Consider the following 27861-nt stretch of genomic DNA (forward strand, 5'->3'; position numbering starts at 1 on the left):
GAGTCACTTAAGACGATTCCGAGACATTTCCGAAAATTCCACCAGTGTGATTCAACACAATTGAAAGTCCGTGGCATTGATCATGTTCCTATGAATATTCGTGGAGGGAATGTGGCCAAAAAACTGGCCCAGTGTGAAAGTCGCTGGATCTGGACTTTGAATACCATACATCCAAAAGGGTTAAATGAAAGAAGGGAATTTTGTTTACTTACCGTAAATTCCTTTTCTTCTAGCTCCAATTGGGAGACCCAGACAATTGGGTGTATAGCTTCTGCCTCCGGAGGCCACACAAAGTATTACACTGAAAAGTGTAACCCCTCCCCTCTGCCTATACACCCTCCCATGCCTCACGGGCTCCTCAGTTTTGGTGCAAGAGCAGGAAGGAGGAAACTTATAAATTGGTCTAAGGTAAATTCAATCCGAAGGATGTTCGGAGAACTGAAACCAAAGAAACAATTGAACAACAAGCCCAAAGGGAACAGGGGCGGGTGCTGGGTCTCCCAATTGGAGCTAGAATAAAAGGAATTTACGGTAAGTAAACAAAATTCCCTTCTTTGTCGCTCCATTGGGAGACCCAGACAATTGGGACGTCCAAAAGCAGTCCCTGGGTGGGTAAAAGAATACCTCGATAAAAAGAGCCGAAAACGACCCCCTCTTACAGGTGGGCAACCGCCGCCTGAAGGACTCGCCTACCTAGACTGGCATCTGCCGAAGCATAGGTATGCACCTGATAATGTTTTGTGAAAGTGTGCAGGCTAGACCAGGTAGCTGCCTGACACAGCTGCTGAGCCGTCGCCCGGTGCCGCAATGCCCAGGACGCACCCACGGCTCTGGTAGAATGGGCTTTCAGCCCCGAAGGAAGCGGAAGCCCCGAAGAACGGTAAGCTTCAAGAATCGGTTCCTTGATCCACCGAGCCAAGGTTGACTTGGAAGCCTGCGAACCCTTACGCTGACCGGCGACAAGTACAAAGAGTGCATCTGAACGGCGCAGGGGCGCTGTGCGAGACACGTAGTACCGGAGTGCTCTCACTAGATCTAATGAGTGCAAATCCTTTTCACATCGGTGAATTGGATTAGGGCAAAAAGAAGGTAAGGTGATATCCTGATTGGATGAAAAGGAGATACCACCTTAGGGAGAAATTCCGGAACAGGACGCAGAACCACCTTATCCTGGTGAAAAACCAGGAAGGGGGCTTTGCATGACAGCGCTGCAAGATCCGACACTCTTCGGAGTGATGTAACTGCCACTAGAAATGCCACCTTCTGCGAAAGACGTGATAAGGAGACATCCCGCAGCGGCTCGAAAGGTGGTTTCTGAAGAGCCGTTAGCACCCTGTAAAGGTCCCAGGGCTCTAGTGGGCGCTTGTAAGGTGGGACTATGTGGCATACTCCTTGCAGGAACGTGCGGACCTGCGGGAGCCTGGCCAGGCGCCTTTAAAAAAAATACTGAGAGCGCCGATACTTGTCCCTTGAGAGAGCTTAGTGACAAACCTTTGTCCATTCCAGATTGAAGGAAGGAAAGAAAAATGGGTAAGGCAAAAGGCCAGGGAGTAAACCCATTCACAAAGCACCAGGACAAGAATATCCGCCAAGTCCTGTAATAGATCTTGGCGGACGTCGGTTTCCTGGCTTGTCTCATAGTGGCAATGACATCCTGAGATAACCCTGACCATGCTAGGAGCCAGGACTCAATGGCCACACAGTCAGGTTGAGGGCCGCAGAATTCAGATGGAAAAACGGCCCTTGCGACAGCAAGTCTGTGCGGTCTGGAAGGGCCCACGGTTGACCCACCGTGAGATGCCACAGATCCGGTTACCACGACCGCCTTGGCCAGTCTGGAGCGACGAGAATGGCGCGGCGGCAGTTGGACCCGATCTTGCGTAATACTCTGGGTAGCATCGCCAGAGGAGGAAAACACATAAGGCAGTTGAAACTGCGACCAATCCTGTACTTATGCATCCGCCGCCAGAGCTCTGTGAACTGCGGAGATGGTGGATGCTGTGGCTTCCACCCACTGCAGAATTCGCCGTACTTCCTGGAAGGCTTGACGACTGCGAGTGCCGCCCTGGTGATTGATGTAGGCGACTGCAGTGGCGTTGTCCGACTGGATACGGATCTGCCTGCCCTCCAGCCACTGATGGAACGCCAATAGGGCTAGATACACTGCCCTTATCTCCAGAACATTGATCTGAAGGGAAGACTCCCTCGGAGTCCAGGTCCCCTGAGCCCTGTGGTGGAGAAACACTGCTCCCCACCCTGACAGGCTTGCGTCCGTGGTGACCACAGCCCAGGTTGGGGGCAGGAAGGATTTTCCCTGCGATAGAGAAGTGGGAAGAAGCCACCACTGAAGAGACGTCTTGGTTGCCAGGGAAAGAGGATTGGGACTTGGCGGAGGGGCGAAAGGACCGAAACCTCGATTGTATCTTACGTTGCTGAGGTCGCTTCGGTCTGGACTGGGGTAAGGAGGAGTCTTTTCCCTCTCATCCAATCGTTCTCCAAACAATCGGTCGCCAGAAAACGGCAAACCGGTTAGGAATCTCTTGGAAGCCGAGTCTGCCTTCCATTCGCGCAGCCACATGGCTCTGCGGACTGCCACAGAATTAGCGGATGCGACCGCTGTACGGCTAGCAGAGTCTAGGACTGCCTTCATGGCGTATGAAGAAAACGCCGACGCCTGAGAAGTCAAAGACGCAACCTGCAGAGCAGAAGTACGTGTGACCGCATTAATCTCGGTTAGACAAGCCGAGATAGCTTGGAGTGCCCACACGGCTGCAAAAGCCGGGGCAAAGGACGCGCCTATGGCTTCATAGATGGATTTCACCAGGAGCTCTATCTGCCTGTCAGTGGCATCTTTTAGCGATGAGCCATCTGCAACCGATACCACAGATCTAGCCGCCAATCTAGAGACTGGAGGATCCACCTTGGGACACTGAGCCCAACCCTTAACTACGTCAGAGGGGAAGGGGCAACGTGTGTCAGCAAGGCGCTTAGTAAAGCGCTTGTCCGGAACCGCTCTGGGTTTCTGGACAGCATCCTTGAAGTTAGAGTGGTCGAAAGACGCACTCCGTGTACGTTTGGGGAACCGAAACTGGTGTTTCTCCTGCTGAGAAGCAGACTCCTCTATAGGTGGAGGCGGGGGAGATAGATCTAACACCTGGTTGATGGACGAGATAAGATCATTTACTAAGGCGTCCCCTTCAGGTGTATCAAGGTTGAGGGCAACGTCATGGTCAGAGCCCTGAGCTGCGACCTCCGCCTCGTCCTCCAGCGAGTCCTCCAGCCGGGAACCTGAGCAGCGTGATGAAGCTGATGATTCCAAGCGGGCCCGCTTAGCTGGTCTGGGGCTGTGGACCGTGGAGGAGTCCTCCACGTGAAACCTAGAGCACACTCCGGGAGCGCGCTGCGGCGTGGACCGAGAGGGACCTGGAGGCGCCAATCCAACAGTGTCCTGGATCTGTGTAAGGACCGGTCTGGACTGCAAGGCTTCTAGCAGCTTGGCAGACCATTTGTCCATAGACTTAGCCATGGATTGTGAAAGTGACTCAAAGAGCTTCTCAGCAAACACTGCAAACTCTGTCCCTGCCGCCTGGACAGTGGTAGCATGGGGGTCTACCTGAGCCGAGGGGCCCACAAGTGGTCCCGGCTCCGGCTGAGTCAGTGTAACAGGGGTCGAGCATTGCTCACAGTGAGGGTAGGTGGAACCCGCAGGCAACATAGCCCCACAAGAGGTACAGGTCGCAAGGAAACCCTGTGCCTTAGCGCTCTTGCTCCTTGTGGACGACATGCTGTTGTGTCCCAGGAGAGTGATCACAGAGGGTATAAGGGAAGAGTATACAGCCCGGCCGAACAGAGATCTATATCTATCTATCTATCTATCTATCTATCTATCTATCTATCTATATATATATATAATACGTATCTATTCAGGCAACCCAGGGGGACCAGCACCGGATGACCGGTGTGGCTTACCGACCGCTAAAAAGCGGCGTGTGTGTCCTCCAGATTCCCTGCTCCAGGTCTCCCAGCGGTGAAGAGCTCTTTCCTGATGATTCTCCAGCGCAGAATGTCTGAAAAAAAATGGCTGCTGGAGCTCAGAGGGGGAGTGGAGCGGTGGGCGGCACCAGGAAAAAGTGCGGGAATCTGGGGTCCCTATTGTGATCAAAGAGGGGGGAGGAAGCATACAGGATGCTCCGGCCCTCACTGCCGACGTCAGGACGGCTGTCCCGCCCCTACCCTGACAGACAGGTCCGGGGGCGGGAGTCTTGCCAGTAGGCCGCAACTGAAGCCGGGGACTAAATTTATGACCGCGGCCGACAAGCAGGCGCGGTCGGCGCGGAAGTCCCCCGGCTTTCACGGATCAGCAGCCGCTGTGTGTCCCAGGCAGCGTCCGGTCGGCTGTCCCGCCCCTACCCTGACAGACAGGTCCGGGGGCGAGATTTTGCAAGTAGGCCGCAACTGAAGCCGGGGACTAAATTTATGACCGCGGCCGACAAACAGGCGCGGTCGGCGCGGAAGTCCCCCGGCTTTCACGGCCTAGCAGCCCTTGCAGCGTCCGGGTGCCAGGCGCTCCATGAACCGTCCCCATGGGGACACAGAGTACCTGACAGATGCAGGGCCCGGTCCCTGATAAAGAAAATACTCCGGTCCGGCAGATTCCACACTGGGGCTGCGGAGGGAGCACGGTCCCAGTACCTGGATGACCGCTCAGGATCCCACTTCTCCCAGAGCCCCCAAGGGATGGTGAAGGAAATACGACATGTGGCTCCAGCCTCTGTACCCGCAATGGGTACCTCAACCTTAACAGCACCGCCGACGTAGTGGGGTGAGAAGGGAGCATGCCGGGGGCCCCGTGGGAGCCCTCTTTTCTTCCAACCGATAACATCAGCAGCTGCTGCTGACTAAAATGGGAATGCATGAGTGGATGTGTGCCTCCTTCCACACAAAGCATAAAACTGAGGAGCCCGTGAGGCACGGGAGGGTGTATAGGCAGAGGGGAGAGGTTACACTTTTTAAAGTGTAATACTTTGTGTGGCCTCCGGAGGCAGAAGCTATACACCCAATTGTCTGGGTCTCCCAATGGAGCGACAAAGAAATCTTAGTTTCACATCATTCCTGTAAAAAGCTCCCCTTTGATTTTTTTGATGCAACTTTCGTCTTTGCATCTCTAACCTGTGCGCCTATGTGAGTTCATGTATGTGTATACACGGGGGTACATTCATGTGTGTATATAAGTGTATATATGTATATGTGCACTTTGTGTACTACAACATATATATTCTTTTCTGTCTTGTTTTTATCCTCCTGATCATCATTACATATTCGGCAGGGATTTTCTCTCTGTCTTTTAAGGTTTTAATATATTTTATTCAGTGATTCACGTAATATTTTTTCTTTTTATAGTTTCTACATCTTTATGTTTCCTGCTTATTTCTCATCTAGCCCATGATTACTTCCAGGACAGGAGTAGTCTTCATTTTATCATCGGTGGACCCAGAATATACTTTGAAAACTATACAAATTTAGGAATTCGTATCAAATTAGATCACATTTATGTATTTTTTCAAGAAGCATTATGTTTTAATACATTTATTATATTCACCATTCACATTCACATTTATTACACCATTTTTACATGTGTATGTGCATCGCCTATTTGTCACTGGCTTTTTCCTTAGGTCACTTTGACTTTTTCAACATATTCATCCCAGCACGGATCCTTTTATACACACTCACATTTCTTCACTTTCACACCGTAACAATTAAAAAAAGAGAATTTTGTTTACTTACCGTAAATTCTTTTTCTTATAGTTCCGACATGGGAGACCCAAACCATGGGTGTATAGCTACTGCCTCCGGAGGACACACAAAGTACTACACTAAAAGTGTAGCTCCTCCCTCCGAGCATATACACTCCCCGGATGACAAATCCAACCAGTTTAGTGCCAAAGCTGAAGGAGGACATCCACCCATAAGTAGAGATAGAGTAAAACCCGGAACAACCAGAACTTCTGTCTACAACAACAGCCGGTGAAAACACACGGAACAAGAAAGCTGCCAACAGGCAACAGGGAGGGTGCTGGGTCTCCCATGTCGGAACTATAAGAAAAAGAATTTACGGTAAGTAAACAAAATTCTCTTTTTCTTTATCGTTCCTTATGGGAGACCCAAACCATGGGACGTCTCAAAGCAGTCCATGGGTGGGAAATAAACAGAAACTGAGAAGTAGGCGAAACCTAACTTCACAAATGGGCGACAGCCGTCCGAAGGATGCGTCTGCCCAAGCTCGCATCTGCCGAAGCATGAGCATGCACTTGGTAGTGCCTCGAAGGAGTGTGCAGACTAGACCAAGTGGCAGCCTGACAGACCTGCTGAGCCGTAGCCCAAGAGGGACCGACGGCTCTGGTCGAGTGCGCCTTAATCCCCGGCGGGGGGAGGCATCTGAGAACATTGGTAAGCATCGGATATGGCCGACCTATTCAATGAGCTAGGGTCGGTTTAGAAGCCGAGAGACCCTTGCGCTGACGTGTGGTCAGCACACAAAGAGAGGTGCACCGCCTAAGAAACAGCGGTGCGTGACACATAGATCCGGAGCGTCCGCACCAAATCTAAAGCATGCGACGCTTTCTCAAAGCGATGCACGGGGGCCGAACAAAGGGAAGACAATGAAATGTCCTGGTTAAGGTGGAAAGGAGACACCACCTTAGGGAGAAGGCCCGGAGTTGTACGGAGAACCACCTTGTCTTGGTGAAAAAAAACAAAAAAGGTGACTCCGAAGAGAGCACAGTCAAATAAGAGACTCTCCTGAGAGAAATTATGGCCACCAGAAAGACCACTTTCTGTGAAAGACTAAACAACGAAACCTCCCTAAGAGGCTCAAAGGGGGGTTTCTGTAAGGCCATGAGGACCAGAGTAAGGTCTCAGGGATCCAGAGACCGCCGGTAAGGCGGAATGATGTGAGATGCGCCCTGCATGAAGGTGCGCACCTGGGCCAGTCGGGCGATATGCCGCTGGAACAATGCTGACAGAGCCGAGACCTGTCCCTTGAGGAAATGAGGGACAGACCTAGCTGCAGGCCGGACTGTAGAAAGTACAGGATGGTCGGCAAGGAAAAACCGGCCAAGGAGCATGGCCGGAAGAACGACACCAGGACAGGAAAATTCTCCAAGTCCTGAGGTAAATCCTGGCCGAGGAAGACTTCCGAGCCTGAGTCATAGTGAAGATGACCTCGGAAGGAATGCCTGAAGCCGTAAGGATTCAGGGCTCAAAAGCCACGCCGTCAATCTGAGAGCCGCAGAATTGTTGTGGAAAACGGACCCTCTGAGAGAACGTCTGGCCGGTCCGGGAGATGCCACAGCACCTCTACGAACAGACGGAGCAGGTCTGGGGACCAAGCTCGCCTGGGCCTGGGGCGATGAGTACGACCAGACGGCCCTCCATTTTGATCTTGCGCAGGACTCTGGGCAAGAGAGCTAGAGGGGGAAACACGTAGGCCAGACGGAACTGGGACCAATCTGGAACCAGCGCGTCCGCTGCCAAGGCCTGAGGATCGTGGGAGCGAGCCACGTAAACCGGGACCTTGTTGTTGTGCCGGGATGCCATTAGATCCACTTCCGGAGTGCCCCGCCTGCTAAATTGACCGGAACACTGCCGGATGCAGGGCTCACCCGCCGCTGTCCACGGTTTGACGGCTGAGATAATCTGCCTCCCAGTTTTCTGCGCCTGGGATGTGGACTGCGGATATGGTGGACTCGGAGTCCTCCGTCCACTGAAGGATATGTTGAACTTCCAACATTGCTAGGCGGCTGCGAGTCCAAGGACTACATCCCTGATTTCTAGCACATTGATCGAGAGGGCTGATTCGGACGGAGTCCAAGTGCCCTGTGCTCGGTGGTGGAGAAACTGCTCCCCAGCCGGATAGACTGGCATCCGTGGTGAGAATCACCCAGGACGGGGCCAGAAAGGAGCGTCCCTGGTACAGAGAGAGGGGCCGAAGCCACCACTTAAAGAGAGCTCCTGGTCTGTGGCGACAGAGCCACCAGCCTGTGCAAGGAAGAAGTCCCTTGTCCCAACAGCGGAAAATGTCCAGCTGCAGGGGACGCAGATGGAACTGGCAAGGGGAACCGCTTCTATTGACGCCACCATCTGACCCAGCACCTGCATGAGGTGCCTGATGGAAAGACGGCGGAGCCTCAGCAGAGAGCGAACCGCCAGATGAAGAGACTGCTGTTTGACTAAGGGCAGCTTCACAAGTGCCAGCAGAGTCTCGAATTGCATCCCTAGGTACGCAAGTTCCTGGGTCGGGGTCAGAGTGGACTTGCAAGCGTGGCGAGAGTGAACGAGACACTCCGCTGTCAGTCTGCACTGGATGAAGCCCTGACTAGAAGGGCGTCCAGGTAAGGAATCACTACCAACCACTGGAGGAGCAGCACCGCAACTGGTGAATACACGAGGGGCCGTGGCTAACCCTAGGGAAGAGCCACGATTGGAAATGTTCCTCTCTGATTACAAAACGTAGCCAACGCTGGTGGGAAACTGCGAATGGCACATGCAGAGAGACATCTCTGATGTCGATGGATGCTAAGAAATCTCCTTGGGTCATTGACTGATCGCAGAGATTTCTGCAAAATTGCCGCACCTGAACATGCTTGTTGAGAAGCTTGAGATCCAGGTCGGAAAGCACCGTCCTTTTCGGGGACTAAGAAGAGATTTGAGTAGAAATCTCAGAACCGTTCCCAGTCGGGAACTGGTACAATTACTCCATTGGCCTGCAAGAATGCCACGGCCTGTGAGAAGGCGGCAGCCTTGGAGCAGGGGGGAGTTGTCAGAAAAAAATCTGTTTTGTAGCACTGGGAGAGGGTAACCCACACCCACTGATCGAAGACATGTTGCAACCACACGTCGCCCAAGAGGGAGAGCCTGCCACCGACCAAGGACGTTACTGGCGCGGCCAGATAATCAAGAAGAGGCTGCCCTGGTGGCAGCAGCTCCTGCCGACTTAGGACACGGCTTCATGCGCCAGTTGGTTTACGGACCTTGGCTGAGTTAGTGGACGAGGCCGAAGTCTTAGAGGACGACCAGTTAGAGGAAACGAAAGGAACGAAACCTCGACTGGTTCCTGCCCTGGAAGGTTTCCTGGGTTGTGGCATGGAAGTACTCTTCCTGCCAAAAGCTTCCTTAATAATTTCATCCAGTTGTTCACCGAATAGACTGGTCCCAGCAAAAGGGAGTCCAGCAAGGAACTTTTTAAGAAGCATCTGTCTTCCACTCTCGAAGCCACAGGAACCTGCGGATAGCGAGGGAAGTAGCCGAGGCCACCGCAGTGCGGTGACAGTCTCCAGCTATAGGATGAAAAGACTGAAGCCTGGAAGTTAAGGCAACCAATTCGGGCATAAAGGCCCTGGTGAGGGAATGCATCTCCTCCCGAGAAGCAGAGATGGCTTTGAGAGCCCGCACTGCTGCAAAGATGGGGAGAACGAGGCCCCTGCCGCCTCATATATAGATTTGGCCAGAAGGAGAACCTGGCGGACAGTGGGATCCTCAGAGAGGAGCCGTCAGCCACTGATACAACTGTCCGGGCTGAAAGTCTAGACCCCGGAGGGTCCACCCTTGGTGAGGGAGCCCACTCCTTGACCACCATTGGTGGAAGGGGGAAACAGTCATCAGAACCACGCCTCTGGGAAGCGTCTGTCAGGACAAGCTCTGGGCTTGGTCACAGTGACCTGAATGCTGGAGTGGATAAGGAACACACTCCTTGTTCTCTTAGGCAAGGTATACTGATGCTTTTCTGCCAAAGAGGGGTGCTCCCCTGATACAGGCGGATTGAGGTCCAGTACAAATATAATGGACGCAATCAAATCATTAGCATCTGCGTCACTTTCGGACAGATCAATAAGAGAGCGTCCGAGCCCCCAGTAAGTCAGAAGTACGCTTAAGAAAGCGTTTGTCAGGACAGGCCCTGGGAATAGTCACAGTGGCCTGCTCTCTTAGGTGAGATAAACTGGTGTTTTTCTACCCAAGAGGCCTGTTCTTCTGACACTGGAGGGTTAAGGTCCAGAACGGAGATAATGGACGCTATCAAATCGCTAACATCTGCATCACTATCGGTATCAATGGGGTACATAGACGAAGCGTCTGAGCCCACAGTAAGGGTATCCTCCTCGCCTTGTGACTCGGCCCGTGAGGCAAAGCCGTGGGACGAGGAAGGAGAGGAGTCCCTGCGACTCCGTTTAGGAGGACGGGGTCTGGGATTAGGTGAAACAGACTCTGTTAGCTCTGCAGAGCGAGCTGGAGCAGCAGAGGCACCCTGAGAAGGGGGCTGATGCATGCTTAGCAGCGTCCGAGACAACGGTCCAATGGAGTCTGCAAAGGACTGGGAAATAGCATTGGAAAAAGATGCTACCCAGGGGTTCAGCCTGGGGAAAACTCCAGGCTGAGGCACCACCACATTAGGCATTACAGTGTGGGTCTGTGCCCGGTTCAGGCAATACGAGCCTGCATGCAGAGCATGTAGTGTACAGCCTTGGAGCCTTGCTCCTAGTGTGAGACATGCTGCTGAGGAGGAGGTTCTATAATAAAGAATTAACTCCTTCAGAATGCCCTGAGAGTGTATAAAAGTGCACAAACAGAGGTTGTGACTTATCAGACCGCTATTATGTGTACCCTCCGGATTCCAAGCCTGGACCCCCAGCCAGATATTCACTCCTTCTGCAGAGCAGCCAGCGCCGACCAGTGTACTAAGAACGCTGAGAAAATGGCGCCAGAGTGAGGGGGGGGGGCGGGGGTTAACCCAGGAGCGGGAATCGGAGGGCTAAGGAGATGTACAGGGGAGGGAATCATCTCCTCAGAGAGGAGCGTCCTCCCCTGTGTAGAGCGGCCGGCGGGCGGCGCTGCAGTGTCCCCCTGCATGACTGACATGCAGGGGAACGAAACGAAACTAGGCCGCGGCTGAAGCCGGGGCCTAGAGTTATGCATGCGGCCGACAATCAGGCATCATCGGCGCGGTTCTCAGTAAAAACCGTGGAACCGGCCGGAAACACAGTAAAAAGCAGCATTATTAAAGTAAATCACTGTCCCCCCTCAATAAAAGTGCCCCACATTGCAGAAGGACCCTCTGAATAACGTCTCTATACTTAGCTTTGAGACGCAGGGCCCAGTCCCTGGTGGGGGTTCAGTGCTCCGTCCAGCAGGGTCCTGCAAAAGGGCTGCGGATGGAGGCCGGTCTCCTGCAAGGCAGTGAGAACCGTGTTGGCTCTAACTTCAAACCAGAGCCCCTAAGGGATGTTGAAGGAGCGCGGCATGAAGGGCTCCTGCCCTGAAGTCAACCTTAACAGCACCGCCGCCAGGGGGGTGAGAAGGGAAATGCCGGGAGTCCAGTGGACCCGCTTTTCTTCCAAATCTTTAGAAAAAATGAAAAATCAAAAGAGGATGCATGTGTGTGTGATCCTCCTGACACAAAGCATGAAACTGGTTGGATTTGTCATCCGGGGAGTGTATATGCTCGGAGGGAGGAGCTACACTTTTAGTGTAGTACTTTGTGTGTCCTCCGGAGGCAGTAGCTATACACCCATGGTTTGGGTCTCCCATAAGGAACGATAAAGAAACCATTTTTTTTTACACAGTTATACTTGGCGGTTTTTTTAAAAAAAATGTTTAGGTCATTTTGACTTTCTTAATATATTCCTTTTTTCACTCCTACACTGTAACAATTAAAGCCATATTTTTATTTTTATTTTTATCTTTATATACAGGTATATCTGGTTGAAGTTAAAACTTTCCTCATACATTTTATATACTTTAACCAGTGAGCCAGTTTTTTCACACATTTTCACATCTTTTCACTTGTCTTCCTCTTTTTCTTATTTTGCGTCCATGATGTTTCTTTTTTATATATATGAAAGATTTTTAATAGGCTTGCAGGGTTGCATGTGTATGTATATGTATTGTCTAATGTCTACACCATATATGCTTTTTATGTGGACACATGCATATTTGTATATATGTATGTTTCTTAAATATATATATGGGAACTATTTATCTTAAATCGATGAATTATATCTATTATTCTTTTTCTATTGGCTCTGACTAATGTGTACATGCATCCCCTGTTTGCTCTGTCTAATATATGTATGTATTCCCTGGGTAAAAAAAACACCGGATTATAATGTACATCATGTCCTGGTTTATCCGGATTTAGTGCGCACGCGCGGTCTCCGGACAGCGCCCACGGAGTGGACGTATCTATATTGTCTGAGCTCCGTACTCGCCCCTGTGTTGTCATCGCGTCACGTGACTCTTCCGTCACGTGTAGCGGTGACTCAGGGGGATAACTCCGGTTGCTGGGTGACGATGACGCGTCCTCTCTGCCGATCTGCACAGCGCATGCGCCGCCTAATTAATCCGGATATTGTTCGGCTAGATTCTCATATAAATACACCTACCCTGCCGGTATGTCGCCACGCCCCCCTCCCTGACGAAGGCTGACGCTGAAACGCGCGTCGGATGGGACTTGGTGCCACTCCAGCTGTGAGTATGTGTGCTTATCGCTAATAGTTGATTGCCACTATCTGATGCCCTTTGTATGATATCTTGAGACTCGGCCTGAATATAATTTATCAATACATGCTGACTTCTTTTTTACTTACCTAATAAGGTGGCTCTGTGGCTTCTCCATAACGTTTGCACACTTCTCTGCTCCCAGCTGCTCTGGTATGCCATCTTGTGTATCCTCCCTGTTACTGCACCCCCTCTTTTTCTTCTGTATATTTTATTGATAAATAAAGAATTTTTTGTACTAACTTTTGTCATCTGATCTTTTTTGTGAGTTGGTTTGTAAAAGGAAGGTAGGGTAATGTCCTGGTTAAGGTGGAAAGGAGAGACCACCTTAGGAAGAAAGCCCGGAGCCGGACGGAGAACCACCTTGTCTTGATGAAAAACCAAAAAAGGTGACTCCGAAGAGAGCGCAGCCAAATCAGAGACTCTCCTGAGGGAAGTTATGGCCACTAGAAAGACCACTTTCTGTGAAAGACGATACAAGGAAACTTCCCTAAGAGGCTCAAAGGGGGGTTTCTGCAAAACCGTGAGAACCAAATTAAGGTCCCAGGGATCCAAGGGCCGCCGGTAAGGCGGAATGATGTGAGACGCGCCCTGCATGAAGGTGCGGACCTGAGCCAGCCGAGCGAGACGCCGCTGGAACAGAACAGACTGAGCTGAGACTTGTCCCTTGAGAGAGTTGAGGGACAGACCTAGCTGCAGACCGGACTGTAGAAAAAAGACAGAAGGGTCGGCAAGGAGAAAGGCCAAGGAGGATGGTCGGTAGAGCGACACCAGGATAGGAAAATTCTCCAAGTCCTGTGATAGATCTTAGCGGAGGAAGACTTACGGGCCCGAGTCATAGTGGAGATGACTTCAGGAGGAATACCAGAAGCCGTCAAAATCCAGGACTCAAGAGCCACGCCGTCAATTTGAGTGCCGCAGAATTCAGGCGGAAAAACGGACCTTGCGAGAGAAGGTCTGGACGGTCCGGGAGATGCCACGGCATCTCTACGGACAGATGGAGCAGGTCTGGATACCAAGCTCGCCTGGGCCAGTCCGGTGCAATGAGGATGACTCGACGGCCCTCCATTCTGATCTTGCGCAGGACTCTGGGCAAGAGAGCTAGAGGGGGAAACACGTAGGACAGACGAAACTGGGACCAGTCTTGAACCAGAGCGTCCGCGGCGAAGGCCTGAGGATCGTGGGAGCGAGCCACGTAAACAGGAACTTTGTTGTTGTGACAGGATGCCATTAGGTCCACGTCCGGAGTGCCCCATTTGCGGCAGATTGACTGAAACACTGCCGGGTGCAGGGACCACTCGCCACCGTCCACGGTTTGACGGCTGAGATAATCTGCCTCACAGTTTTCCACGCCTGGGATGTGGACTGCGGATATGGTGGACTGAGTCCTCCACCCATTGAAGGATGCGTTGTACCTCCAACATTGCCAGGCGGCTGCGTGTCCCGCCTTGGTGATTGATGTAGGCAACCGCTGTCGCGTTGTCTGACTGGACTCGAATGTGCTTGCCCGCCAACAGGTGGTGAAAGGCTAGAAGAGCTAGAAGCACGGCTCTGGTTTCCAGCACATTGATTGAAAGGGCTGACTCGGACGGAGTCCAAGTGCCCTGCGCTCTGTGGTGGAGACATACCGCTCCCCAGCCGGATAGACTGGCATCCGTGGTGAGGATCACCCAGGACGGGGCCAGGAAGGAGCGCCCCTGGGACAGAGAGAGGGGCCGAAGCCACCACTGAAGAGAGCTCCTGGTCTGTGGCGACAGAGCCACTAGTCTGTGTAAGGAGGAAGGCCGCTTGTCCCAACAGCGGAGAATGTCCAGCTGCAGGGAGCGCAGATGGAACTGGGCAAAGGGGACAGCTTCCATTGACGCCACCATTTGACCCAGCATCTGCATCAGACGCCTGAGGGTATAACGGCGGGGCCTCAGCAGAGAGCGCACTGCCAGTTGGAGGGACTGCTGTTTGACTAAGGGCAACTTCACAAGTGCCGGCAAAGTCTCGAACTGCATCCCTAGGTACGTGAGACTCTGGGTCGGAGTCAGGGTGGATTTGGGAAGATTGACCAGCCACCCGAATTGGGCTAGAGTGGCGAGAGTGAGCGAGACACTCCGCTGACAGTCTGCGCTGGATGAAGCCTTGACTAGAAGGTCGTCCAGGTAAGGGACCACTGCCAACCCCTGTAGGTGCAGAACCGCAATCACTGCAGCCATGACCTTGGTGAATACCCGAGGGGCTGTGGCCAATCCGAAAGGGAGAGCCACAAATTGGAAATGATCTTCTCCGATTGCAAAACGTAACCAACGCTGGTGTGAGACTGCAATTGGCACATGCAGATAGGCGTCTCTGATGTCGATGGACGCCAGGAAATCCCCTTGGGTCATTGAGGCAATGACTGATCGCAGAGACTCCATGCGAAAGTGCCGCACCTGAACATGCTTGTTGAGAAGCTTGAGATCCAGGATGGGCCGGAAAGTACCGTCCTTTTTGGGGACTAGGAAGAGATTTGAGTAGAAACCTCTGAACCGTTCCCGGGTGGGCACCGGTACAATTACTCCGTTGGCCTGCAAGGATGCCACGGTCTGTGAGAAGGCGGCGACCTTGGAGCAGGGGGGGGGGGTTGAGAGAAAAAAATCTGTTTGGCAGACTGGAAGAAAATTCTATCCTGTAGCCGTGGGAGATGATATCTCTCACCCACTGATCGGAGACGTGTTGAAACCAAGCGTCACCAAAGTGGGAGAGCCTGCCACCGACCAAGGACGTTGCTGGAGCGGGCAGATAGTCACGAGGAGGCTGCCTTAGTGGCAGCACCTCCTGCCGTCTTCTGTGGACGCGCTTTTGGGCGCCAGTTGGATTTCTGGTCCTTGGCTGAGTTAGTGGACGAGGCCGAAGGCTTAGAGGACGACCAGTTGGAGGAACGAAAGGAGCAAAACCTCGACTGATTCCTACCCTGGGCAGGTTTCCTGGCTTTGGTTTGTGGCATGGAAGTACTCTTCCCGCCAGTAGCTTCCTTAATAATTTCATCCAGCTGTTCTCCGAACAGACAGGACACAGCAAAAGGGAGCCCAGCAAGGTACTTCTTAGAAGAAGCATCTGCTTTCCACTCTCGAAGCCACAAGATCTTGCGGATAGCGAGGGAATTAGCCGAAGCCACCGCAGTGCGGTGAGAAGCCTCCAGCATGGCAGACATGGCATAGGATGAAAAAGCTGAAGCTTGGGAAGTCAAGGCAACCATTTTGGGCATAGATTCCCTGGAGAGGGAATGCATCTCCTCTAGAGAAGCAGATATGGCTTTGAGAGCCCACACTGCTGCAAAAGTCGGGGAAAACGAGGCCCCCGCCGCTTCATATACGGATTTGGCCAGAAGGTCAATCTGGCGGTCAGTGGAATCCTTAAGGGAGGTGCCATCAGCCACCGACACAACAGTGCGGGCTGAGAGCCTAGACACCGGGGGGTCTACCTTTGGTGACTGAGCCCACTCCTTGACCACCTCAGGTGGAAAGGGAAAACGGTCATCAGAACCACGCTTCGGGAAGCGTTTGTCAGGACAGGCCCTGGGCTTGGACACAGCGGCCTGAAAACTGGAGTGGTTAAAGAACACACTCTTTTCCCTCTTAGGTGAGGTAAACTGGTGCTTTTCTGCCAGAGAGGGTTGCTCCTCTGATACTGGCGGATTAAGATCCAGAACAGAATTAATGGAAGCAATCAAGTCACTAAGATCTGAGTCACTTTCGGACAGATCAATGGGGTACATGGAGTTAGCCTCCTAGCCCCCTGTAAAGGCATCCTCCTCATCCTGCGAGTCCGCTCTTGAATCAGAGCCGCTGGAGGAGGAGGGAGAGGGAACCCTACGTCTCTTCTTAGGAGGACGGGGTCTGGGACCTGATTATGAATCCTCTGTGAGCTCCGGTCCTGAGAGAGCCCTAGCAGCAGAGGCACCCTGTGAGGGGGGCTGATGCATATTCAGCAAAGTCCTGGACAGAAGTCCCATGGACTCAGCAAAAGACTGGGAGATAGACCTAGAAAAGGATTCTACTCAGGCTGGGGGCTCAGCCACAGGAGCAGCAGCAGCCTGAGAGACCACTGGGGGTGAGACTCCAGGCTGTGGCACCGCCAAGGTAGAGCAGGCATCACAATGCGGATAGGTGCTCGGTTCAGGCAGTAGGAGCTTACATGCAGCGCATACAGAATAAAGCTTTGGAGCCTTGCTCCTCGTGTGAGACATGCTGCTGGAGTGGGGGCTCTGCCAGAGAATGAACCCCAGAGAGTATATCAGAGGTCCACAACCAGAGCCGGTTGTGGCTTACCAGACCGCTGTGCTGTGCAGAGCGGTGTTGTGTGCCCTCCAGATCCCGAAGCCCGGACCCCCAAACACAGCACCTCAGCAGGGGTGCAGAACGCAGACCAACGCTGAGAGAACTCTGAGAAAATGGCCGCCGGAGCGAAGAGAGGGGGCGGGACTTGCATGAAGAGCGGGATCTGGAGAGCCATAGAGACCTATAGGGAAGGAGACACGCACAGCAGTGGGGAGTGTCCCTCCCCTGTGCAGAACGGCCGCCGGGAGGAGCCGCGCTGTCCCTCTGCATGAGTGACATTCTAGGGCAGTGAAACGAAACTAGGCCTCCGGCGAAGCCGGGGCCTAAATTTGAGCGGCGAGGCCGACGCGCAGGCACCATCGGCGCGGTTCTCGGGCGACAGCTAGAGAACCCGCCAGAAATGTCAGAAAATACAATAAGCACACTCTCCCCCAACAATAAAGCACAGGGACCCCCAAATATAAACGTCTCAGGTACTTAGCTGCTGAGACGCAGGGCCATGTCCCTGGGGATGAGTGCTCCGGTCCAGCAGGGTCCTGAAGGGCTGCGAATGGAGACCGGTCTCCTGCCAGGCATGGAGACCGTGCTGGCTCCCACTTCAAGCCAGAGCCCAGGAGGGATGGTGAAGGAGCACGGCATGTTAGGCTCCAGCCTAGGAAATCAACCTTACAACACCGCCGACACAGTGGGGTGAGAAGGGACATGCCGGGGGGTCCAGACGTGGACCCACAGTTCTTCAAACTCATTCCAAAAGGGAAAAATCATATGAGAATGCATGTGTGGATGTATGCCTCCTGAACACAAAGCGATAAACTGGCTGGGTCTGCTCACCAGGTGGTGTATAAGATCAGAGGGAGGAGCTACACTTTTTAGTGTAGTACTTTGTGTGTCCTCCGGAGGCAGAAGCTAAACACCCATGGTCTGGGTCTCCCAAAGGAACGATAAAGAAATCACTGACGTGTGAGCAGACCCATTCATTATAATGGGTCTGCGTATGTCAGTGATTCTGGTACGTTTAAAAAAAAGCACAAACGTCCCAGAATCACTGACGTGTGAAAGGGGCCTTAAATGCAGTTGTCAAAATTCATTCTTGTGCCAGTTAAGCTCAGGTGTCAGATGTATATCAGTACACGCTCCCCCGCTGTCTGTAGAAGTCCCAAGCACATCTATTCCCAGCAGACTCAATATAAAATGGTTGTGGTGGAAGAGGCCCCGTTATGACTACTGTGGCAGCTTAGGCCAGCTTTACATTTTTAGTGATCAGCACCCATTTAAATCTATGCGACGAAAGAAACACACTGGTGTTACACGAGAGCAGTGCGATTCTCACTCAGCCGGCAATGGAAGAGATAAAGCCCTCCCTCCCCTCGGCAACTGCGATCTGATCGCACCAGTCACATGGCGCGCTGCTCCCGCTGTGCTGCGAGCATGAGCAGAGTATCATGCGAGGACTTGCACAAATCCCCGTGTGGCCTCAGCCTAACTGTAACCCTCAAAGCGCAGCCACAGGTCAGAAATTATCACCTGTGTATTACTAAAGGAATCGTAAAAAACATGATCTTTTGGGCAAGGAGGGGAGGCCTTGAGGTTCAGAGGATCTGGCATTAGAACACATTGAGATTAATTGGTGCAGAATATGCAAATAAATGCTCCGCTTCCACAATGCAGCACAAGAGAATGGTTTAATCACTACCTTCACATGTCCCAAAAAAAACCCCAAAAGAAAAACCAAAAAAAAAAAAAATACAACCCCCCCAATGTACAATAAATGTAACAGCCGTACCATAGCCTGAAGATCAACTTGAGGGTTCCAGTCAGAGTCATAGATTATGACAACATCAGCTGTAGCAAGGTTAATTCCGAGTCCACCGGCACGTGTGCTCAACATAAAAATGAATTTTGAGCTCCCAGGTGCATTGTATCCCAAGATGGATTCCTGTGAAATATACACATTAGAGCACGGTTCTACTATTTTAGCATTAGATGAAAAAGACAAATACTAACTTGTCTTTCGTCATGCGGCGTTTGTCCATCCAGGCGGCAATACTCATAATTTCTCCACATGCAATAATCTTCTAATATATCCAAGACTCTTGTCATCTGGCTGAATATCAGCACACGAGAACCTAGGGAAAAATAAACCAATTATTAGAATTCCCTAAACTTTGTCACATGTGACCAGAGCTTAGCTTTAATACTGCAGAGTGAATGAATATGATGAATAACCATTAATTTTGTTTTAACCCCCTAAGTACTGCTAAAACGCCTTTTAGTGACCCAAGATATAAGTGAAGAGCATCCCCCAACAGGTGAAAATATAGGAAATGTCCTCTAGAGCTGACACTCAGTTGCATCAGCCACGACCAGTGTTGACACCGACCAGGTCATCAGGGACAATGGCATATACAGAGTTTCCCTGAAAAGAAGCCCTAGCAGGATTTCTTGGCCTTTTTGGAGTAGATTTAAAATAGAAGCCCTACTCTGAAAATTAGCTTTAGATGCAGATCATCATACTAACAAGGTAGTTTCCTGAAATAGGGCTTGTGCAGGCCTTTCAGTATATGTAACTTTTGACTGGTGTACGTTGCCCCATTGCGTTGCAGTAAGCCCGGACATTTAGTGTCACGTGCCGCCTAGTTAACAGAATGAATATTCTCCCCTCTTCCCAAACATAATCCCACCCTCCCCTCAGCCGGCATCAGTGATCGAAAGTTGTATTAACGAGTAACAAAATTAATATTTTCCCTGCGCCGGTGTCCGTTATTCATTCAGATGCCATATTACTGCCCCAGGAATATAGCGCAGTGGGCGCACTGGCCGGCGGCTCTTCTGACCAGAGCGAGTCAGCATGTATTGCTATGCAGCTGTCACGCTCCGGTGAGGAGAGCCTCCTAGACAGAGTGAGCATTGTGCGGTGATCCTCAGGCAGTAATATGACAGTCTGAGGGACTCACTGACAAAACAAAATTTAAGACATCCCCCAAAAATAAGCCCTAGAGCATCTCCTGGACCAAAAATATTATAAGTCATATTTTCGGGAAACCCAGATGGTTAACAAATCGTGTGGGCTTCCCATCGGCCCACCGAGATTGCGATTGTGTGGTCCGGTTGTAATGGAAATCCAAAACCAATTTAATGGCCACCTTAGTCTGCCAGTCACATTCTCTTGTTTGGATGTAAGTAACATTTTGGTGGTAAAAAAAAAAATGTCTTTAATTTCTATCATTACACTTGCCATTAACTCCTGAAAATAATCTGAAGGGCTAAACTTTGACAGTTGTGAATATGTTCATGAGCCCTGTGTGGTTTTCCACTCCTTACGGACATACATGTATGGATAAAGGTGGTAGTGGGTGCATGGAGCAGGTTCACATGGCGAGCCCCATCATACCTAGCACATAATGGCGGTGTATCACAGCCAGGATCTGCCTCTAACCGCTATGGCAGAGCTTTGCTGTTAACCTGTGAAATACCACGGCCAATCTCCAGCATAACGGAGCGTTATTCTATGCGCACATCAGTTTCCCCTTATAATGACAGAGTGGCCGATGGGTTATGGCTGCCAGGGGTCTGTAAAAGACCTTTGTGCCGGTTATCATGGAGCTTCTTTAAAACCCAGCCTGTCAACAAAAGTATGATCAAAATATTTTAAAAAATAATAATTGCAGGTGTTTTTGTCATCGCAACACCGCAAACAAAATGCTATAAGGATCAATCAAAAAGGGCATATCTATCACAGAATGGTAAAATGTTTTCGTGTCACATAAAGCCCTCAAAACAGCTCCATCACCAAAAAAACAAAAAAAAAAAACCTGGTCCGGGGGGGGGGGTGGGGGGTCTTGGAAGATGGTGACACAATCAAAGAAAAAAAAAAAAAAACGCTGTAGTTTGGCATTGCGCAATTGTATTGATGGATACCATTGCCAAGTCATATTTACCATACAATGTATGCCATAACACTAAAGTCCAAAAAACAGTGAATTGTGGGGTTTTTTTGCAAACTCGTCGCACTTGAAGACAGGCAATTCTATGTGGTAAAATGAATGCTGTCAGGGTTTGAGGTAGGAAGGGGTTAAAATATCATGTTTGGGGATTTTCCAATATGTAGGAAGAAGCCACACGACTCAAATCACTGGAATAAAGTTGAAACATTTCAGAGTTATTGCCAAATATAATGACACGTCAGATATCAAAAATTTGATTTGACCACTGAAAGGGTTGAGTCAATAGTGAAATGATGAGGAGGATATTCCACCTAAAATGACCGAACAATTGCCTTCTAGAGGGGCGAGGTCTTCAAACAAGATGGCCAATATGAACAGAAACGGAGTCAAAGAATATGTGTGCTTGATTCCAGAGGTGTCACTGCCTATTAGAAATAACTGTACAGCCGGAGTATTACTTAGTCTTTAACCTTCTGCCATTGCTGCTCATTACCTTGCTCTTTCAGCTTGGGGAGAAGCTTGTCTAGCACGACCATTTTACCACTATTTGTCACTAAGTGCATATCTGTGGTATAGGGAGGGCCGGGTTCAGCACCATCAAAAAGGTAAGGATGATTGCAACACTTTCTCAACTGCATCAGGATGTTCAACAGCCTCATTTTATCAGTCTTCCCTGATGAGTTCAAGATGTCAATGTCCTTCATTAAAATCTTTGTATACCTAAAAAAGAAAAAAAATCAGAAAGAAATTTGCAGGTTAATAGCGAACTAAAAATGCACAGCTGATGCACTGAGTCTGCAAACCGCCAGGAATTTTACTTTATTCCTTCCGTCAGTGACTGACTTTCAGTCAGAGGCGTGGCCGGCACCACTTCAGTCACCGCTCCGTACACAGTGACAACTGTAACAAATCTCAGGCACTGACCGACAGCCAGATCTGTAGTACTGCCCGAGTGTGGTTACAACCATCCCTCACTGTATATTGAAGCCGTGCTGGCCGCGCCTCTATGACTGAAAGCCAGAGGCTGTCGGGAGGAATAAAGTAAATTCCTCCCAGTAACTGGTCTTTTTGTGCGGCAGTCACACAGCTTTAGAATGCTACAGATCCTGCATTAACACCATATCTACAGGTTAAGAAGTTTTTTTTTGAAACATGCAGGTTCAATTTATAATGGATAAGAGATTGAAACCCCTACATTATGAACAATTACATAATTGCAGATTTGCAGTTTTGTTAAGAGCCAAGGAATACATTTACCATTCTCTCTGCATCTTACTGAGGCCAACATAGATTTTAACTTCTTTCTTTGGCGGGAGACTTTTTTCCACATCAGCTTTTATACGTCGCAACAGGAAGGGCCTCAGCACCTACATATAATAGACGTATATATCAAAAAAAAAGTTCTATATAGGTTCTACTTAATATTTATGTCAAGTGGAGTGATTAATACTTGCCATATGAAGACGCTCCACCAGCTTTTGATCGCCAAGACAGTTGTTGGTATCAAACCAAGAGTCAAAATCCTTTGATATATTAAAAAAAATAAAAGGAATAGAAATAAGAAAAAAAAACAAAAACTTCAGTTTGGTGCAGAACAGGTAAATCCTTACAGGAATCCAATAACCTGTATGCCATCAATTACCTCTGAAGAGTTAAATACATCTGGAAGCAGAAAATTCAGAAGAGCCCAAAGTTCATGTAAATTGTTCTGAAGGGGGGTTCCTGTTAGGAGGAGACGATTTGTAGTCTTAAATTCTCGCACAATTTCAGAAAGCTGCAGAAAAAATAAATAAATAGGTAAAAAAAAAAAACCCAAACAGTAATAAAGTCCGCCGTATTATTTATAACATTCTGCAGAAGTTTTCACAAACCTTAGATTTTTCATTCTTGATTCTGTGAGCTTCGTCAATAACTAAGTATCGCCAGTTAAACTTCTTGAATACGGATTTCTCCTTGATGAGCATTTCATACGAGGTCACACAAACATCCCATTCTCCTGGCAAGAGAACATCACGAACAAAGGCCGCCTTAAAAATAAAATAAAAATGTAATCTTGATTAATAGCCTTTTTCAGAAGCGTGTTCTTTAGGCCGGGGCCACACTGGGACTACTGCGATCCTCGCATGACATTCGGCTCACGCTGACAGCACAGCAGGAGCAGAGTCATGCGAGTGTCTCTGCAACTGAGGTCAGACTGTGCGAGCGGACCTCAGATGCGGGAGGGGTGGGGGGGTTGGGGGGGGGGGGGGGGGGGAGGTCGGGCCGGCTCAGGGGAGTGGGAGGGATATATCTCCCTCTCTCCTCCATAGCCGGCTATTGCAATTCTCGCTCTGCATGCGCGGTACACCGGTTTACCACGAGTGCACCGCACTCCACTCGCACATTTTCTCGCCGTGTGGCTTAGGCCTTATACAGTGCAAACTTCTAGTACAGCAAAATATTACATACCTCAGAGCTTTCTAGCAAAAAAATGTAACAAATCAAAATGAAAACTTACTCTTTGATCCTTGTCACCAATAAGGCAAACTGCACGTAGAGAGGGCACCCATCTTTTAAATTCGGCCATCCAATTGTGTAAGGTAGACTTAGGAACCAATACCATATGGGGTCCTGGAATATTCTTGTAATGTTTCATATACCCAAGAAGACTTATTGTCTGTAAAGTCTTGCCAAGACCCTAAGTTTTAAAAAAAAAAAAAAAAAAATAATTATATACATTTATCACATTATGAACAAAATGTCTGGCAAAATGTAAAAAAAAAAACAAACCCATTTTGTTTACTTACAGTTCCGTATTGGGAGACCCAGACAATGGGTGTATAGCTTCTGCCTCCGGAGGACACACAAAGTACTACACTCAAAAGTGTAGCTCCTCCCTCAGCCTATACACCCCCTGGAGAACCAGATCTAGCCAGTTTAGTGCAAAAGCTGAAGGAGAATAGCCACCCACAAGTAAAAACAGAGCAAGAACTGGAACAACCGGAGACTCTGTCCACGACAACAGCCGGTGATAACACGCGGAACAAAAACTGTCAACAGGCAACAGGGAGGGTGCTGGGTCTCCCAATACGGAACTATAAGAAAAAGAATTTACGGTAAGTAAACAAAATTCTCTTTTTCTTTATCGTTCCTATGGGAGACCCAGACAATGGGACGTCTCAAAGCAGTCCATGGGTGGGAATAAACAGAAAAACTAAGTAGGTGGAGCCTAACTTCACAAATGGGCGACAGCCGCCTGAAGGATGCGTCTGCCCAAGCTCGCATCTGCCGAAGCATGAGCATGCACTTGGTAGTGCTTTGAAAAGGTATGCAGGCCAGTCCAAGTGGCAGCCTGACAGACTTGCTGAGCCGTAGCCTGGTGCCTGAAAGCCCAAGAGGCACCCACAGCTCTGGTCGAGTGTGCCTCGGATCCCCGGCGGGGGAGGCACCTGAGAACACTGGTAGGCCTCAGAAATGGTCGACCTAATCCAACGGGCTAAGGTCGGCTTAGAAGCAGAGAGGCCCTTACGCCGACCTGTGGTTAGCACAAAAAGAGAGGTGCACCGCCTAAGAACAGCGGTGCGAGACACATAGATCCAGAGAGCACGCACCAGATCCAGAGTATGCAACGCTTTTTCAAAGCGATGAACAGGAGCCGGACAAAAGGAAGGTAGGGTAATGTCCTGGTTAAGGTGGAAAGGAGAGACCACCTTAGGAAGAAAATCCGGAGTCGGACGGAGAACCACCTTGTCTTGATTAAAAAACAAAAAAGGTGACTCCGAAGAGAGCGCAGCCAAATCAGAGACTCTCCCGAGGGAAGTTATGGCCACTAGAAAGACCACTTTCTGTGAAAGACGAAACAAAGAAACCTCCCTAAGAGGCTCAAAGGGGTGTTTCTGCAAAACCGTGAGAACCAAATTGAGGTCCCAGGGATCCAAGGGCCGCCGATAAGGCGGAATGATGTGAGAAGCGCCTTGCACCCTGCATGAAGGTGCGGACCTGAGCCAGCCGGGCGATACGCCGCTGGAACAGGACTGACCGAGCCGAGACCTGTCCCTTGAGAGAGTTAAGGGACAGTCCCAGCTCCAGACCGGACTGTAGAAAGGACAGAAGGGTCGGCAAGGAAAAAGGCCAAGGAGGATGGCCGGAAGAGCGGCACCAGGACAGGAAAATTTTCCAAGTCCTGTGATAGATCTTGGCAGAGGAAGACTTACGGGCCCGAGTCATAGTGGAGATGACTTCAGGGGGGATACCAGAAGCCGTCAAGATCCAGGACTCAAGAGCCACGCCGTCAATCTGAGAGCCGCAGAATTCAGGCGGAAAAACGGACCTTGTGAGAGAAGGTCTGGACGGTCCGGAAGATGCCACGGCACCTCTACGGACAGATGGAGCAGGTCTGGATACCAAGCTCGCCTGGGCCAGTCTGGAGCAATGAGGATGACTCGACGGCCCTCCATTCTGATCTTGCGCAGAACTCTGGGCAAGAGAGCTAGCGGGGAAACACGTAGGACAGACGAAACTGGGACCAGTCTTGAACCAGAGCGTCCGCGGCGAATGCCTGAGGATCGTGGGAGCGAGCCACGTAAACCGGAACCTTGTTGTTGTGACGGGATGTCATTAGGTCCACGTCCGGAGTGCCCCACTTGCGGCAGATTGACTGAAACCCTGCCGGGTGCAGGGACCACTCGCCACTGTCCACGGTTTGACGGCTGAGATAATCTGCTTCCCAGTTTTCCCACGCCTGGGATGTGGACTGCGGATATGGTGGACTGAGTCCTCCGTCCATTGAAGGATGCGTTGTACCTCCAACATTGCCAGGCGGCTGCGTGTCCCGCCTTGGTGATTGATGTAGGCAACCGCTGTCGCGTTGTCTGACTGGACTCAGATGTGCTTGCCTGCCAAAAGGTGGTGAAAAGCTAGGAGAGCCAGAAGCACGGCTCTGGTTTCCAGCACATTGATCGAAAGGGCTGACTCGGACGGAGTCCAAGTGCCCTGCGCTCGGTGGTGGAGACATACCGCTCCCCAGCCGGATAGACTGGCATCCGTGGTGAGGATCACCCAGGACGGAGCCAGGAAGGAGCGTCCCTGAGACAGAGGGGCCGAAGCCACCACTAAAGAGAGCTCCTGGTCTGTGGCGACAGAGCCACTAGCCTGTGCAAGGAGGAAGTCCGCTTGTCCCAACAGCGGAGAATGTCCAGCTGCAGAGGACGCAGATGGAACTGGGCAAAGGGAACAGCCTCCATTGACGCCACCATCTGACCCAGCACCTGCATCAGGTGCCTGATGGAATAACGGCGGGGCCTCAGCAGAGAGCGCACCGCCAGTTGGAGGGACTGCTGTTTGATTAAGGGCAACTTCACAAGTGCCGGCAGAGTCTCGAACTGCATCCCTAGGTACCTGAGCCTCTGGGTCGGAGTCAGAGTGGATTTGGGCAGATTGACAAGCCACCCGAATTGGGCTAGAGTGGCGAGAGTGAGCGAGACACTCCGCTGACAGTCTGCGCTTGATGAAGCCTTGACTAGAAGGTCGTCCAGGTAAGGAATCACTGCCAACCCCTGGAGGTGCAGAACCGCAACCACTGCTGCCATGACCTTGGTGAATACTCGAGGGGCCGTGGCTAACCCGAAGGGAAGAGCCACGAATTGGAAATGTTCCTCTCCGATTGCAAAACGTAGCCAACGCTGGTGTGAAACTGCAATTGACACATGCAGATAGGCATCTCTGATGTCGATGGATGCCAGGAAATCCCCTTGGGTCATTGAGGCAATGACTTATCGCAGAGACTCCATGCGAAAATGCCGCACCTGAACATGCTTGTTGAGAAGCTTGAGATCCAGGATGGGCCGGAAGGAACCGTCCTTTTTGGGGACTAGGAAGAGATTTGAGTAGAAACCTCTGAACCGTTCCCGGGCGGGAACCGGTACAATTACTCCGTTGGCCTGCAAGGATGCCACGGCCTGAGAGAAGGCGGCGGCCTTGGAGCAGGGGGGAGTTGACAGAAAAAATCTGTTTGGCGGGCTGGAAGAGAATTCTATCCTGTAGCCGTGGGAGATGATATCCCGCACCCACTGATCGGAGACATGCTGAAACCACGCGTCGCCAAAGTGGGAGAGCCTGCCACCGACTAAGGACGTTGCTGGCGCGGACAGATAGTCAAGAGGAGGCTGCCTTAGTGGCAGCAGCTCCTGCGGTCTTCTGTGGACGCGCTTGTGCGCCAGTGGGATTTCTGGTCCTTGACTGAGTTAGTGGACGAGGCCGAGGGCTTAGAGGACGACCAGTTGGAGGAACGAAACCTCGACTGATTCCTACCCTGGACAGGTTTCCTGGTTTTGGTTTGTGGCATGGAAGTACTCTTCCCGCCAGTAGCTTCCTTAATAATTTCATCCAGCTGTTCTCCGAACAGCCGGGACCCAGCAAAAGGGAGCCCAGCAAGGTACTTTGAAGAAGCATCTGCCTTCCACTCTCGAAGCCACAAGATCCTGCGGATAGCGAGGGAATTAGCCGAAGCCACCGCAGTGTGGTGAGAAGCCTCCAGCATGGCAGACATGGCATAGGATGAAAAAGCTGAAGCTTGGGAAGTTAAGGAAACCATTTCGGGCATAGATTCCCTGGCGAGGGAATGCATCTCCTCTATAGAAGCAGAGATGGCTTTGAGAGCCCACACTGCTGCAAAAGTCGGGGAGAACGAGGCCCCTGCCGCCTCAAATACAGATTTGGCCAGAAGGTCAACCTGGCGGTCAGTGGAATCCTTGAGAGGTGCCATCAGCCACTGATACAACGGTCCAGGCTGAGAGTCTAGACACCGGGGGGCTCTACCTTTGGTGAATGAGCCCACTCCTTGACCACCTCAGGTGGAAAGTGAAAACGGTCATCAGAACCACGCTTTGGGAAGCGTTTGTCAGGACAGGCCCTAGGCTTGGTCACAGTGGCCTGAAAACTGGAGTGGTTAAAGAACACACTCCTTGTCCTCTTAGGCGAGGTAAACTGGTGCTTTTCTGCCAGAGAGGGTTGTTCCTCTGATACTGGCGGATTGAGATCCAGTACAGAATTAATGGACGCAATCAAATCACGAACATCTG

At 50.9% G+C, this 27861-nt stretch overlaps 1 protein-coding gene across 1 annotated transcript in view; it reads right to left on the minus strand.

Moving 5' to 3' along the window:
• The window catches only part of SMARCA5 (SNF2 related chromatin remodeling ATPase 5), a 122484-nt gene that overhangs the window by 51264 nt on the left and 43359 nt on the right, over positions 1–27861 (minus strand). The window contains exons 6-13 of the mRNA XM_075348146.1: positions 23301–23480; positions 22675–22830; positions 22446–22577; positions 22258–22326; positions 22061–22170; positions 21297–21523; positions 18864–18985; positions 18643–18795 (exon numbers count right to left, since the gene is read on the minus strand). Of these exons, the coding sequence (XP_075204261.1) occupies positions 18643–18795; positions 18864–18985; positions 21297–21523; positions 22061–22170; positions 22258–22326; positions 22446–22577; positions 22675–22830; positions 23301–23480 (1149 nt within the window). The remainder of the gene's footprint in view (positions 1–18642; positions 18796–18863; positions 18986–21296; positions 21524–22060; positions 22171–22257; positions 22327–22445; positions 22578–22674; positions 22831–23300; positions 23481–27861) is intronic.

Source organism: Anomaloglossus baeobatrachus, chromosome 1, assembly GCF_048569485.1.
Source record: "Anomaloglossus baeobatrachus isolate aAnoBae1 chromosome 1, aAnoBae1.hap1, whole genome shotgun sequence".
In the NCBI taxonomy this organism is placed as follows: domain Eukaryota; kingdom Metazoa; phylum Chordata; class Amphibia; order Anura; family Aromobatidae; genus Anomaloglossus; species Anomaloglossus baeobatrachus.